This window comes from Lampetra fluviatilis, chromosome 53 (assembly GCF_964198595.1).
Source record: "Lampetra fluviatilis chromosome 53, kcLamFluv1.1, whole genome shotgun sequence".
Classification (NCBI taxonomy): domain Eukaryota; kingdom Metazoa; phylum Chordata; class Hyperoartia; order Petromyzontiformes; family Petromyzontidae; genus Lampetra; species Lampetra fluviatilis.
The window spans coordinates 1,766,446-1,781,657 of record NC_136327.1 but is presented as its reverse complement, the minus strand read 5'-3'; the positions used below and the strand labels follow the sequence as shown (position 1 = coordinate 1,781,657).

The 15,212-nt window shown below is 43.5% G+C and overlaps 2 protein-coding genes across 11 annotated transcripts in view; one reads left to right on the top strand and one right to left on the bottom strand.

Moving 5' to 3' along the window:
• Positions 1 to 183: 183 nt before the first annotated feature.
• Positions 184 to 13,402, bottom strand: TEX9 (testis expressed 9). Of its 10 annotated transcripts, none has more exons than XM_078879197.1 (15): positions 13,361 to 13,402; positions 12,178 to 12,245; positions 11,564 to 11,630; positions 11,137 to 11,183; positions 10,841 to 10,941; positions 9,937 to 10,000; positions 8,438 to 8,538; positions 6,911 to 6,974; positions 6,714 to 6,793; positions 5,791 to 5,972; positions 4,752 to 4,834; positions 3,961 to 4,134; positions 3,106 to 3,240; positions 1,406 to 1,540; positions 184 to 552 (listed from the first exon to the last, which is right to left on the bottom strand). In XM_078879197.1, exons 2-15 carry the CDS (start codon positions 12,199 to 12,201, stop codon positions 478 to 480), a joined length of 1,332 nt encoding a protein of 443 aa, XP_078735323.1. In that variant the 5' UTR covers positions 12,202 to 12,245; positions 13,361 to 13,402; the 3' UTR covers positions 184 to 477. The 10 variants fall into 10 exon arrangements, with proteins under 10 accessions (XP_078735323.1, XP_078735322.1, XP_078735325.1 ...); XM_078879196.1 differs by lacking the exon at positions 12,178 to 12,245 and having other exon boundaries at positions 184 to 422; positions 458 to 552; positions 13,361 to 13,399; XM_078879199.1 differs by having other exon boundaries at positions 12,178 to 12,242; positions 13,361 to 13,393.
• A 987-nt stretch (positions 13,403 to 14,389) lies between these two features.
• Positions 14,390 to 15,212, top strand: part of LOC144949273 (DNA-binding protein RFX7-like) — a 107,255-nt gene continuing 106,432 nt past the window's right edge. Inside the window, 1 exon segment of the mRNA XM_078879193.1 lies at positions 14,390 to 15,209. Within this exon segment, the coding sequence (XP_078735319.1) occupies positions 15,106 to 15,209 (104 nt within the window). The 5' untranslated portion in view covers positions 14,390 to 15,105.

Sequence of the window (15,212 nt, the reverse complement as noted above, 5' to 3'; positions counted from 1 at the left end):
AACTCATCGTGATCCTTTCAGCTTTCCTATTAGGCACTTGTATTTAAAAGGGAAATGGCTCATCCGGGATTTAAACCCAAGGACCCCTCGAACCCTAAGCAAGAATCATATCCCTAGATGGTCCAAGATTCACAACACTTGCCACACCCAAAATAGTTTTGCATTTTTATTAATCCAACTTCCCATAAATAAAAGCAACTTTGTCAATATTTAAAATCACTTCAATTACACTTCGTTGAAAAAGTTTCTTGTGATAGTAGATAACAAAACATGAGCACGAAGTACATACACAAGCATGATGTACAATGTTAACATTCTGATGCTACTTCTGGAAAGTATATTGATTGTCTGTCCTTAGGCGACTTTTAAAGCAGCAAAGCTAAAATGTTTCTCAGTGCAAAGGAATACAGTAGTAGAATCATACAACTCAAAGCAGCCAGAATTTGAAGCCATAACTTTCCGCGTTGTACTCCACACTCAGCTGCGCCAATCGAGAGCTTTCATGAACTCCTCTTCTGTAAAGGAAAGTAACTTGGCGGCTTCAATGTGCATCTGTGGAATGCGCAAGGGAGATAGGAGGGTTGGAGGTACAGCGGGGGGGGGGGGGGGAGCGGGTGAATAAAATACCATGCAGGTAAAATAACTGAAAGGTAAAAAATTGAAAGGCATTGACAGCCCACGCTAACAATCTATTTAACCCTCACCCTCGTACATACCACGGCCACCTTTACTTACGAGGGTAGAGGATGAGCTTAAGCTGCCCATTGGTGAAGCGTATCTGTAAGTGCTTTTTTCTTTCCCAATTAAGTTCCAATTGCGCATTTGGAATCTGGGCAAACTGCAAAAGCAATTATACTGGTAGGAACCTCCTGGTTACACCAGCCCACGGGATTATTGTGTCCGTCGTGCAGGGAGGGGCTGGGTGGGGAGGGAGGGGCTGGGTGGGGAGGGGCTGGGTGGGGAGGGTGGGGCTGGGTGGGAGGGGTGCGGCTGGGTGGGGAGGGGCTGGTCACCCTGTGGTGCCCTTATAAAACTCAACGTTTAACCTACTCACGCCGGCTTGTGCCCGCCCTCACAGTCGGGCATATTTGCGGAATACACCACGCCGCCGTTGACCCTGACCATTGACCGAGCAACCCAACGTTCCTACCAGCTCCCTCCGCAGGGATGTGTTTTCAGCAGGCACCTGTTGCGGTAGGATCACACGTCCCAGGTGTGGTTCCCTCCTAGGTACATCGAGTAGCAATGCTCCACGGAGATTCTTATCACAGTGACGGCAAGTAGCTATGCTGTTTTTGGAGCTGCCGTATGCCAGACTGACCAATGTCTGGTCCACAACTGAACGAGGTAAAAGGTGCTCAACTGGACTGTAAGTCACAAGACCCGCCACGAAAATGCAACACACCTTTTGGCGTTTTAAAATGTCAATGAGCTTCATCTGTTTTTTATATCCTGCAATCAGCTCAATTTTCTGTTTCTCCAGACGCTTGCTTTCAGCACTTAATTGTTCGATGCGAGCCCGTGCCTGCTCACCAGAGTCCTGTTGTGACATACGTGCACACACACACACAGCCGCACATACAGTATGTATCATTCCGTGGTACAACGTTTAACCGATTTTAACTCGACTCGAGCACACAGCAGGATATGTCTGCCGGAGGTAAATTGTGGAGGTGGAGTTGCATCAAAATTATTCAATAAAGAGGCAACAAAAGCAGGATGGAACACGTTTGGAAAGTTGAGTTTGATAATGAAAAGCAGCATACTACTTGTGCCTGAGAAAACTGTTTTTGTAAGTATACATCAACAGCTATAGAATTATGGATCAGATGCAAACCTGATCATTACGAGAGAAAAAGGGGTGCACAGATGCATGCTGGGATGTTATAAATCCCAGCATGCATCTCTCCATACTGCCAAACTTTTCAGATTTTGTTCCATGTTGTGTGCCAGTGTCCACGTTTATAATAAATCACAGCTGACAAAATGCACTGATTGAAAACTTTCCTCTCCAGGCACAAGTGTGCTTTTTAAAATAATAAATATTTACCAAATGCACTTTGTATTGCTTGTGTTTGCCTATTTATTCATTATTTTATCCTGATGCATTTCAATAAATGTCTAAAGTGTGTGTGTGTATATATAGTTTGATTTATTTTCCAGTTGCATTCCTCCAACTATTATTTTATTTTGATGAGCAACCGTGTTATAAATGACGTTTGTTCATATTTATCTCTCGTCCAGCTTCGCAGCCTTCGTTTTGAAGGTCTTCAACCAATTTCTGGCATTCATTATCATTGTTATGCTATTGACCATGGCTGATAATGATGTTTTTAACCAAGCAATGTGAAGATTATTCATTTTTAATGAACATGTGGAAGCAAACTGCATTATTGAGTGCTGCAATCTCACCAGAGTGGCTATCCTGGGAAGTTGCACGGATTTAATGTCACCTTCACAATAGACGTAGGTCAAACGTGGCCATTATATTTTTTACAATTTGTACAAAGTTTTGTCACCTGTGAAGCCACGAGAGGAAATGCCGATTGTCTCCTGAAATAATTCACCTCCCTCATCCCATCACAATGTTTACGAATCATTCAGCAAAAGCCTCCGGCATCTGTGACCTGTAGGATTCTCAGAGTGGCGGGTGGGGTAGGGGCACGACACGGGCTGAGAGAAGAGATGGACTGACTGATGCGGGTACGGGAGTATTTGGGGCTGAGTGGACTTGCCGAAGACCTGTACCAGCGGTGTCAAGATCAGCCTCGAAAGAGGAGGCTCGTGAAGACGCTACTGGTCAGTTAGAGTCAATTGCCCTTCACTTACAACAATGAGCGGAGCGCCGGGCAGCTAAAACGCAGGAAGTCGGCACAGTAGGGGGCACAGCTGGTGCATCTGCCTGCCATTAAAGTCAAACCATGGCACCTGTTGGGTCTGTCCCACGACCTCTTGCCAGCAGCGAGCCTTCGACACTTCACGTGGCCTCAAAGTGCACCCGGTCTGGCACAAGCGCCGTGATGACGTCACCGTCACTTAGTGGTGAATGGCGAGTTTTGGTATTGGTGGTATCCAGGGGGAACTTGCTTAGGATGCCCCACGCACCTTGCTGGCTTGCTGCAGCCGAGTGAGCTCTGCTTTATGTCGCTCTGCCTCCTCCAGTGCTCGGTTTAGTCGCACCTCAGCTGCTCCCTGAGCCGAGGAAGCCTGCTTCTGAGTCCGCTTCAGCGCTTCCAACTCCTGCGCCGACAGAACCCAGAACCCATGCACACGCATGCCAGCACCTCCATCAGCACGGTTAGCTACGTACGGTGCGAACAAAGTCCAACATACATATGTACAGCACAGCATTTCATTGGGAGTATTTTTTTTAAGTTGTAAGTAACAAATGCAAAGCTGTTGGTAAGAGGCTGAGCTCTCAGAGCCGAGATCACAGGTTCGAATGTTGGAAAAACAGATTTTCCAGTGCGAGTTGGAGAATACAGCCCAGTCATCATTCACTGCACAAAACAGTCCACTGTACAGCATGGCAAAACCCTTTTCTTAATCAATCTCAGGCGTCTGATACATTTGTATCACAGTGATGACAAAATGTGCCATGAACAGCTCTCTGTAACTTGAAGGCGTACAATCCTATGGTTGCTGTAAGAGGCTTATTTTAGACACCAGAGGTATAGCGTGGATATTTGGAGTTTTCATGTTCTCCCCCCGTGGTGTGGATTCTTCTCCGGGTCCTCCGGTTTGTCCGTCCACAGTTAGACTCAACATCATGCGTTTAGAGTATTTGGCTGCTTTAAATTTCCACACGATAAGCCACACTTCGTTGAGCTATCATTTGCCGTGGCCAGGTCGCTTCTTAAAAAGAGCGAGACAGCTTAGTGGGCCCTTACCTGCTATAATAAAAACGTGTTTGTTTAAGCACGAGCTGTAACATCGGTTTGCATCCCGGGGTTTGGAGACCTTGTTGATGGAGGAAAGCTGTGCGTCCAGGGCATCGGCGCGGTGGGCCTGCTCGTCGGAGAGGGAGCGGAACTTGTCGGCGTGCGCCTGGTGAATCTGGGAAGAGCGCTGTAGCCTCGCTCGCTCCTCGTCCGCCTCTTTCAGCCGTGCTGACGTCGCACTCAGCTCGTCGTCCTGGCAGAAGGGTGCGTGTGAGGAGAAATCTGCAGCTGCGCTTATCTGCAAAATGGCTGTGAAAATAACGTGTTGTCGACCGTTTCTGGCCAGAGATAATAGGAGCGGTGATGGGTCAGGGGAGTTTCACTGCATTATAGGGCGGTATTACCCGGTGAGAACTAATTGAGACGAGTAATTTCTATGAAATGATTATTTACGTGAAGGGGGGCCAGGGCCGGTTCAGATATCCCTTACCACTGATGTTAGCTATGGCCCGGAATTGACCTCAGGTCACCGGCCTCAGAGTGCAATGCACTATCCACCGCAGCACAATTCCACCCATTTCCTGTGACACCTGGGTTCAAGTACAGTGGAACCTCGGTATACGTCGTTAATTCGTTCCAGAAGGTAGGAGGACTTATACCGAAAATGACGTGTACCAAACGAATTTTTCCCATAAGAAATAAAGGGAAAGGAAATAATCAGTTCCAGAGGAAAATAAATGATATTTTATACGGCATATTATACATTAATGGGGATATCGGAATATCGAGGGTGATCGATTATTTTAAAATTTAAATGCATGTGATTTGGAAAACACTGATATAAATATATGACGATGTACTGAAAACCACCTTCTTTCCACAAAGGTTGGAGAGTCTGTCCAGCTCCTCCTGCATCACTCGCAGCTTGGCCTTCAAGAAGCGGATTTGTGCCTCTGGATATAAAAAAAACGCACACACAACAGCACAGAAGACACAGCGCGAGCAATGACGACTCTGAGGTTACAGACACTCTTTACGAACAAGTCAGAGCTTTGGAGGGGCAGGAACAAGCCAAATGCTTCACTGTTTTTGCGACTAGGACTTCAGTTTGGTGAATATTTACCTGGAGGAAGATGTGAAAGTAGACAATAAGGGTATGTATGTGTGTAAATATATGTGTTGAACTTATTTCGCACCATACGTATCCAACCGTGCTAATCGGAGGTGCGTATGAAGATACATGAATGCAATATAAAATTTGCACCTCGCAATAAATACGATGAATCGCGTGCGTGAGAATTTGTGTAAAATTGATCTGCAAATCAGAATCGGAACTGGGAGTGTATTTCCCACCGAGTAAAGCCCGTAGAGCTCACAAGCTCTTGCTCAAGGGGGTGACTCGGCCGACAGACAACTTCAAAGCCTTCCACAATCAAAGATTAAGAAAACAAAGAAAACTTAATAATAGCAATACCATTGTGGGACCTCCTTTGCTAGTACCAAAATATGATAATAGGTTTTTCCCCTTTTATCTGGAAACAAAACAGGTGTTAAGATGTTAAAACACCAAACTGAAACCTTTAACAAGGAATCATGTCTACATTAACCACAATGCTTGTGGTCAGAATGCAAACAAAAACATACTCTTTTGGCGTCCTCTGGTCTAACACCGTTTGAGGCGAGGCTCAAAAGAAAGATGTCTCTGGCGTGGACCAATCAGTTTCAAGAACAATGCATATATTATCAAAGTATGTTTTTTGTTTGCATTCTGACCACAAGCATTGTGGTTAATGTCGACATGATTCCTTGTAAAAGGTTTCAGTTTGGTGTTTTAACACCTTAACAGCTGTTTTGTTGCCAGATAGAAGGGGAAAAACCCATATGTCTGTGTGCCATTGTGCAACGGTACCTGCTCCCATCTCATTGGCTGCACTGGGCATGATGTCATCATCGGCTTCAGCAGGTAGCAAATCATCTCCGAGCGTGCCCTCAATTTTGTTGATGGTTTTGGCCAAAGAGAAGTTGGTAAAATCTTCAGGCACAGCGACATCATCTGCAGCATTCTTGGATTCGAGTGTCCTTGCTCTGACTCTGATACAAGACCAAAGTTATTTTGCTCAACTGAAATTGTAACTGAAGCTGAAATATGTAAAATAAACACATTAAAAAAATCTAACTTTGAAAAAACTGCTTTCGTTAAAGAATGTTTTTTTTTACTCTTCTCAAGCTGTATTCAAGCTATGTTCAATCCCAAGGGCAGACATGTAGAACGTGTTATAAAAGTACATGAAATAAACAAGCAGTGCCATGAAAGCTCTAATGCAATTGTGTAAAATGGAAATAACCCGAATCTAAATTGTAAAAAAAATTGAAGGGTGAGCAACAGAAAGCAGCAGAGTAAAGATATTTAGTTGTGAGAATTGTTCTTCAATTAACCAGTGAATTTAAATTACAACAATTGGCACATTTTAAACGTTTGCACACAACCATTTCATTTGTTTGGCGATGTCGGGTGGCGGAATGTTCCACAACAAAAACGTGTCCATATAATGACATATAAGACATTTATGAAAAGTTCAGTTACAAATATACAAATAAGACCATGTTAAAGCATATATATATATATTTTTTATAACATGATGAACAAGTGAAAATGTGTCCATCAAGAAAAGAAGTCGCATTTTCGTGGAAAAATGTATGAAAGTGTGAATGTTTCAGAAACGTTGCAGTCAAATACAGTATTATTATTATTGGTGGAAGATGTGTTGGGACATTCTGAGTAAAGGAGGCCCAAGGGTGAGGAGCAAGCAAAGCACTTGTGTTGGAACTTACTTGATTGGCTTCCTGCCTTTGGTTGCTGAAACTGGTCTCTGAAGTTTAGTCATTTTCGATTCTCCCTTTGATTTGATTGCCTTTGTAAAAAAAAAAACCCCACAAATATTTCAGGGGACCTGATATTAAAAAGACACTTGAACAAAATGGTCACCAAAATCACACAAATTACGGTGTTATTTGCAGGGACAAATTACCGGCTTTGGTGCTTGGGGCAGCTGGTCCTGCAGAGAGACTGATCCTGAAGAAAATACCCTGCCACTGTAAGCAGAACATGTAAAATATTAGAAGACGAATGCCACACATGGCATGATGACAGTCATGCACAGCACACGTGCAAAATCGGTATCGCAATATGGCCTAGGCCTCCCTTAGGTCAACTCATTGTAAGATGAACAGATTGCATGGTTTTGGTATCTGCATCAGTGACTGTGGAGTTGTCTCTCCAACCGTCCAGCGAACATAGATGAGATCATTATTAATGGCACATTATCATTAGCCATTACGCTACGATTCTAATTTGCTCATTATTAACGAAGAACATATCAATATCTAACAGCCTTTCAAAATTCTTACCCCCATATCTTATTTTTTGCATATATTTCTTTTTTAATTCATCACTATTCATAACATCATTTTGCTACAAGCATCAAAGTACAGAGTGAAGTCATCAGCAACAATTAAGGACCTCGATGAAATACCACAGACCCACAGTGTTTCTGTCTCCTCAAAAGGCATCCCCACTACAACCACAAAATCCCATTGTTTCATGCTTTACTGACGTGATGCATCTTTTTGCATATGCAATGAGCAGTAGTTTGTATGTATGTTGATATTCTTTTGCACAGTGTGTAGCCAAACGTGCTAATCGGAGGTACTGCTTTTAAATCTTGCCAACAAATGTATTAAACAAAAGAATGCACAGTATTGAACACAACTAAACTGGGTGGCACCCTATCTCAATTCGCCATGGTGGAGAGTTGTTAACTACCTCGCCTGATATACAGGAGGTCGTGGGTTCAATCCCGACTGATGCCTGTATATTTGGCGTCTGCATGTTTTCTCCGTGGTCATGTGGATTTTTCTCCGGGTCCTCTGGTTTTCCCCTCCACATTAAGAATCATACATTTAGAGTATTTGGCTGCTGTAAATGTTCACGTTATAAGCCACTTTGTTGAGCTATCATTTGTGATAGCCAGTTCGCTTCTGAAAGATTTATGTAGCTCAGTGGGCCTTACCTGGTAATATAAAAATTATATTCTTTGGGTCTTTCGGTAAAGTCACGTAGATAGGTTAAAAAATATATAAAATAAACAAAAAAACTACGACGTTTCGATCGCAACACAAGCAACCGCCATCAGGTGGAAAAAAAACCAATATGAATTCCTGCAGTCATGAAAGCTTCAAGTCAAAATAAAAAAATGTTTTAGTTGAGATTCAATTGCTGGTAGTGCCCCTTCGCATTCATTTTCCTTTTAGCACAGTCAATTTTGACCGTAATGGCTTCACATAGTGAACTCGCACTGGGCTGTGTGCTGGCATCATGTGTAATAAAAATCCAGTTCATTTCCCTGCAGTGTTGGTAAAAGTATGTAAAATGTTGGTTTATGCATCCAGTGTGAAGGCTGAGTGATTCCTTTAAGTCGGAGACAATTGCAATGAATGGAAAACGAAATTGCAGTGATAAGCTGGATGGATATTGGTAATTGATAGAAAGCTCTTACCTCAACGCTGTTTGGTCATTTTCATTGTCTCCAATGTCACTGTATGCAGAAAAGCTCAAATATGTGGGGACAGGCTTGGAGAGAAGCTCTTGTTGCTCTCTCTGTAGAACCCCACCCATGCGCACACACACACACCATGCATTTAAAAAAAGACATGAAGCATTGCACAGTCGACAATAAAATGCACATGCAACGTCTACAACCTGCTGCTCATGCAACATTCTTACTCCTACTTCTGCCAGGCTGTGCGACTTACTTTTTTACTAGGCCGCCATAGCATCAGAATCAGAACAAAATATTTATTCATAACTGGAGGAATCCGATGAGCTAAAAAGCTATTTTTCACAGATGTCCAGTAGGGGCGGGTAAGAACGTTACAACAACAAACAATACAAAAACATGATAGTAGTTACAAAGAGAGTGACCCGCTTTCAGCTGTGACCATATGATTGCTTCCTTTTGGCCTAGGGGCAAGGGATGCTGAGCGGATGGGGAGCACGGAGAGGAAGGGCTGAGCCCAAAGGTGCCACACATTCATGAAGCTCTTGGGACAACAAATGGTCCATGCTGGGTCATATAAACAAGGGCCCGGTATGCCTCGGAACGGTTTCTAATGTCTAGAAACTGTTCTAATGTCTATGAGACCTAATGGTCATGGAAACAAAGAATAAATTACACGGGAGGAACTAGACCTGCGCAAGCAGATTGCTTACGGAGCAGCAAGATACACTGCATGACATTGAAATAATAATACTGTACAGGTACATTCTGCTTGCAGCTACAAGACACTTATAAAAACAAGGGGGGAGAAATACCAAATCAGTTAGTGCGCTGTACTATGCACATGGGGAACTGAGTACGAGTCCCAACCCCGGCTTACTTCAGTGCAAAGGGATATCTAAACTAGTCCAGGATCCTCCTCAAGCAGCATGGTAAAGCAGGATCAAACATACCTTCAGACCAAAAGGTGTACAGAGGCTGTCATTCAGCAGTGGATTGGAAAGAGCTAAAAGTGGTGTATTCATTATTTACGATATACAATACACTACAAAGTTAATAACATTACATTTAATATATCAGAACCGTGTTCAACCAGGTAGGGATAATCCTGGACGGGAATGATCTTTCTCCTGCCTACTTTAGTGGAAATTTTATTTTGACATGATTTTTGTTCGTATGTATTCTTCGTCACGAATATTCCATTGAAATCAAAGTGTCTGTGTCCAAGCAAGCATGTGGGGGCTCTGGGGCAATGGTGGAAATTCTGCATTCCCTTGACAGTGGCCAGTCTCTTCCTAGGACCCAGAGGAATAATAGCAGTTAGCTCTTGATTAGAATTTGAACGAGCAACCTTCTAACGGTAGGCTGCTGCAACGCCGCGAAATATATTGCTGCTTCTACTAAAGAGACTACTGATAGTAACCTCCTGCTACTGGTATATTTCATTTAATTATAATGGAATTGACGTTAGCTGTAGGTTTTTTTCAAAGGGCACGCACCATCACTGCCTCAGCCTGCTGCACCAGCACCGCTGTCTTGGCCTCGAGCTCATTATTGAGCCGTCTGCATGGCACACGCGCGAAACCAAAACAGGAATTTCCATGACCATTATCAGTATTACCAACACATGGTAAGCATTTCCATCAGCATCATAATCACCACTATCATCTTCAGCCTTACCATCATCAACACCACCACTACCATATCATTGTCAGAATCACCAGCTAAAAAAAGCATACAATGTATGTTGAATTTATTTGGCACCATACGTAGCCTACCGTGACAATTGGAGGTGAAACCAAGTAACTGGTATTGGTCATATATCCCAATGATGAAAAAATAATACCTGCAAAGTACTTAATTGGGATGACTTGAAACAACATCGACCAACTGTACAAAAACTTGGCAGGGCTTTTATAAAAAAAAATATTGAGACTCAATTAGCCTTTCCTGGGTAAGCAAGCATCATAACAATTGTCATTATGAGTATCACTCATTTTTTTATTGATAGTAGCATAAATAAATGGAAATTATATATATTAATTCAACCAGTATAATATTAATATAATACTATGACAACTATTCTCATAAAAAGTATAATATCGATTATAAATACTGTACCAGGATTTTCACTCCCCCTCCTCAAAAATAACTTATTTCTACCCTAAAATAAAATGTGGAAAGTTAACCAAAAAATATAAGCGGGAGACCAGTGATAGTGACAACAAACATTGTAGGGGGGTTGTTATTTCATGTGGATTTCAATTCAATATATAAAGTTAAGTTAACAAATGCAATACCAGTGGATTGATAAATTGTAGTTTCATTGCACAATGATCACAATGCTAAATATAATACAGTATGCTGAAGGATGCACCAATAGTGACAGACACATGCACATACTTGTAATTTTCCTCCATTGCAAGGAGGTCATCTTGTGTTGTTTTCTTGGGCTGGGCAGAGGCTGCCCGGGGAACAGTTTTCTGAGCTGGTGGCTTTCTGGTCTGCAGTCGGGGAGCACAAACCCATATACAGACATCGTCATTAGCGACAAAACTATTCAGGCAATTGGTAAAATAATCCAGCAACGTACATGTATCTGGTGGAAATACATTTAAAATCATTGCCGGTACTTAACATAATTCATTTACACTCAGGTGACAGTCCACAGAAAAAAATATGTCTTTGGTGGTCTTCACCAATATATGCACCTCCGATTTCCCGCACCTCCAATGAGCATGGTTGGCTATGTACGGTGCGAAAGAAGTTCAACATGCATGCATAATTGATTAGTATTAGTAACGAATTGGCATGTTTTGTTAACGTGATAAAACCTTACTAATTGGCTGTGTCGGGTGGTGGCGGGCTTCACAACACATTTATATTTACGCGATTTAACCCAAAAAACCTGTATTATGAATCTGGAATGTGTTTTGAAGGCACATTCAGCTGGCTACTGCGATAGCAACCGTAACCACTAGAGGGGAACACTAGGCTTCCTTAAACATCTCTTAGGTCAGGGGTCGGCAACCAAAATAACAAGAAGAGCCATTTCTTTCCAATTCGGTACAAAATTCAGTATTTCAAGAGCCGCAATGCATCTGAGTACATACTGTACATACGTACATATCGTCAAGAAGCAGCCCGTAAAGAGCCGCATGCGGCTCCGGAGCCGTAGGTTGCCGACCCCTGTCTTAGCTCATGGCCATCAATGCAAGCACATAGAACAACATGTTAGTGGAATTACAGTACAGTATATACAGACATTTTATTGACACCTAGGGAATTGCACGACGAATAATTAATATTTTGAATAGTTAAGAATACAGTACAGTTTTAAAATTTAGGATTTAAGCAACAAAACACAATGAACCACTTTTGATATCAAAACATTAACTTGATAACAGTGTGGAGTACAACATTTTCATACGCACAACTTAAATGCCAGGCAATACAATATTGTGTTCATAGTCTTGAATATACATTTCCTCACAGATATGTTTTAACATGTGCGTGAAGAGATACTTTCTAGATATATTGCTATTTAATTAGATTTGTAACTTTCATCCTTACCAATGGAGCGATAGTTCAATTTTAATGTGTCATTTTATTGAGGGACTGTGTGTTGTCTTGGTGTGCTGTTGTTTTGCTACCTTGCCCAAGCTTGGAAATTATACTTATGCAATTTGAACTCATATACTTAATCTATTTTACGTATTTATTTTTAGTGATCTGCTTACCTTTCTTATACCTTTCACTCCCATCGTTTTAGTATCGTTTGTTGTTGTAAATTTCTGATCCGCCCCTACTGAACATACGTGAACAAGAGACGCTGTCTTTCCGACAGACCTGTTCTTCACCTGAGGACGGCTGCTTGCGTTGTGGCCGAAACGTCGTGAGAATAAATTGTATTATTTTATTATTTCCCTTCTACGTGACATTACCGAAAGAACCAAGAAAAAGAGCAAGTGAATTGACAAACAATGATTCAAACAAAGTAGATTCGATGCATATCGTGAGCTTCAGAATCGATCTAGAAGGGTCAATGCATCCTTACACGTGTTGTTTTATACCATTTATTTATCATTAAAGACACGGCTTGATTCAATGAGCGTTCCTCCTGCTTAAAGGACTGATGTATAGTTACGCAGCATACTTAGTTTCATTTAAGTTTTCATTTAGTTGGTATAGCCCTGTGAGCCATTCGGCTCTTGAATCGGGTGCAACCGCAACAAACAAAAAACTAAAACAAGAAAACATCTTAAAGTGACTGCGCAAACATACAAATCCAGGAAAAAACAGCAAAAAATCTTCCAGAAAAAATCACCATACACCAACGCTCTGTGAAAAAATCCCAGTGGGATGCAAGTCAATGTATATATGTCCAGTTTATATCCATCTGGGTGGCGCTGTGGTTAGATCGCTTGATTCAGGGACGGTCGTGAATTCATTCCACGTCTGGGGGGGGGGGGGTCAACTTGACCTCCCAATACAAAATACCGAGCCCTGCTATGGCGAGGGGAGGCAATGTGTCATTTCCACACGGATTCAGACGGATCATTTTACGAAAAATCAAGTGTCGTGGGCGGATATTAAAGCAAATGTTAATTCGAGGCATTATTATTATTATACATCGCGTTTATTGTTGATTTTCGCGCACAATTATAAACATAGGCTGCTCAAAATTAAATATTTTATATTTTTTAAATCGCAGAACAATAACTTGCGCGCAGGCCCGCGTAAGGCCAGAGTGAATGAGTCACAACCCCAAACGGCTTTCAAACGCAACTGCAATCGGACAACTGCAGCACCCTCATATGTCAGGCGAAACCGCACATTTATCCGCGTGCACCTGACGCATCGGTGATATTAGTAGCAAATCTGAGCCGCTAACAATGAGCAAAACACACAAAGTGAATTCACCTTCGCGGAAAGCGAGCGGTTTGTATCGTCCGCCATGTTGCCCCCCTTTGCCGAGTGACGTCACGCGGCGGTAACCATGGCGATCGTAAACAAAACCCAACGGTGCTGGACCACAGCCTCTGTGCGAGGCGAGCGGTTCTTTATTTACTCGAATTATTATTTACGTTGCCATGAAAACCGAAGCCGCGGGGTTTTGCAGACAGAAGCGACAGCAGTGCAAACAATATTAAGATTGACACATGAAAGGGGTGACTTGTGCATTGGTGTCTAATAATACTAACACATACACACGGATAATAATATTCAATTACAAAATGTGTGGTGTATTCCATTTGTATATTATGACCCGTAACATGTACGCAATTTGTATACGCATCTTATTGAAATTTTCAGTTAATATTTTCCGTATGTGCTCATTAACCTTGGAATTTTAACGGTGTATTTTGCGCGCCTGTACATGAACGCTGATCATATAGCGTATGTTTTATTTGTTAAATATCAACCAACGCTTACAAAAATAACCATACCGAATTTGTTTGTTGCAACGTACATTGTTTGTGTGTATTATGTATGTAACGCGTGGTGCGTGCATTGTTATAGCACGGGTCACTTAACACGCGGTGCGTAAACAAGGCACAAAAACACGCACACACGTGCGCACACGTGCACACACGTGCGCACGCGCGACCACGTGTGTGCACGCATAGCCCCTCCCTCCCTCCATCCGCACGGCGCTTGTCACTCGGACTGCACCAAACCTACCCACCTCCCACACAGTGAGGGTAGAATCTCTAAACTCCTGCCCGTCAAACATCCTTATTTTAACACGCCGTGGGTCCTTCATTGACTTGAGATCGAGTAATTATAAGAACTTGTAATATTTAGAGTGTGTTTATTAATCGAGCGCGTTTCTTGGCAAATTAACGATTAACTTAGATCGTTCCACCCTCATCAAATGTGGCTCACTTGGTCGGGTCCTGCTCTGGCAGAGCAGAGCTCTCTTCCTATGTGGGGAGAGAGAGACAGACCACGTGAAGCGGGCGTCGGGCACGGATAACAAAAGTTTTACCTTCGTGCGCCTGCCTGCTTTACGGGGAGATATTAAAACAAGACGTTGGAAAAGATAGAATCTCAACAACTGTGCTCGCAGAGAGGGGGGCCCAGTCGTATTGTACGGACCGTACATGTACATAACGCGGGGCAGCCCACCGCTAATTGTCTGCAGCGTATGTTGAAGCCCCGACGTTCGCCTGCATTCCTGCGCCAGGAGACGAGCCGCGATGATGGGCGAGGGAGACCTTGGATCGGGCCGGCCAACAAGGGAGGAGAAACCTGCGACGGGCAACGTTTGAAAGTTAAAGAAGGGGGCCTTCGTCCGTCCTCCCCACCCGCTTGTGTCCCCCCCGGCCTTCGGGACTGGGTGTCGCATGCGCAGTCGGGGGGGGGGAGGAGGAGGAGGCTGGGTGGCTCGGGGTAGTTGGGGAGCCCTGCCCGGGGTGGGAGCGTGGAGACACGGAGCGGTCCGTGTTGGGGGCCGACAAGGCGGCCAGAGAGAACAGGCTAGCACGAGGTCCTTCGTAAGAGGCTAGGCCTTTGTGCCTCCTCCTCTGGCCGCTTTGTGAGGCTACGCACGGGGGAGTCGGGCTTGGTAGCGGGGCTGAGAAGAGATTGCGGCATTCGAGGGTTAGCGGAGAAGTCTTCTTCACCCGTCTGGGGGGGCCCCAAACCAAGCGGGAGCCGCAGCTATGGAGGAGCAGTCGCTCCTTGACAGTGGCCTGTCGCTGCCTGCGATGCCTCTGGACACCGATCTGGCCGCGTTGCAGAAAAACATCCAGGCCACGTCTATCGGGTG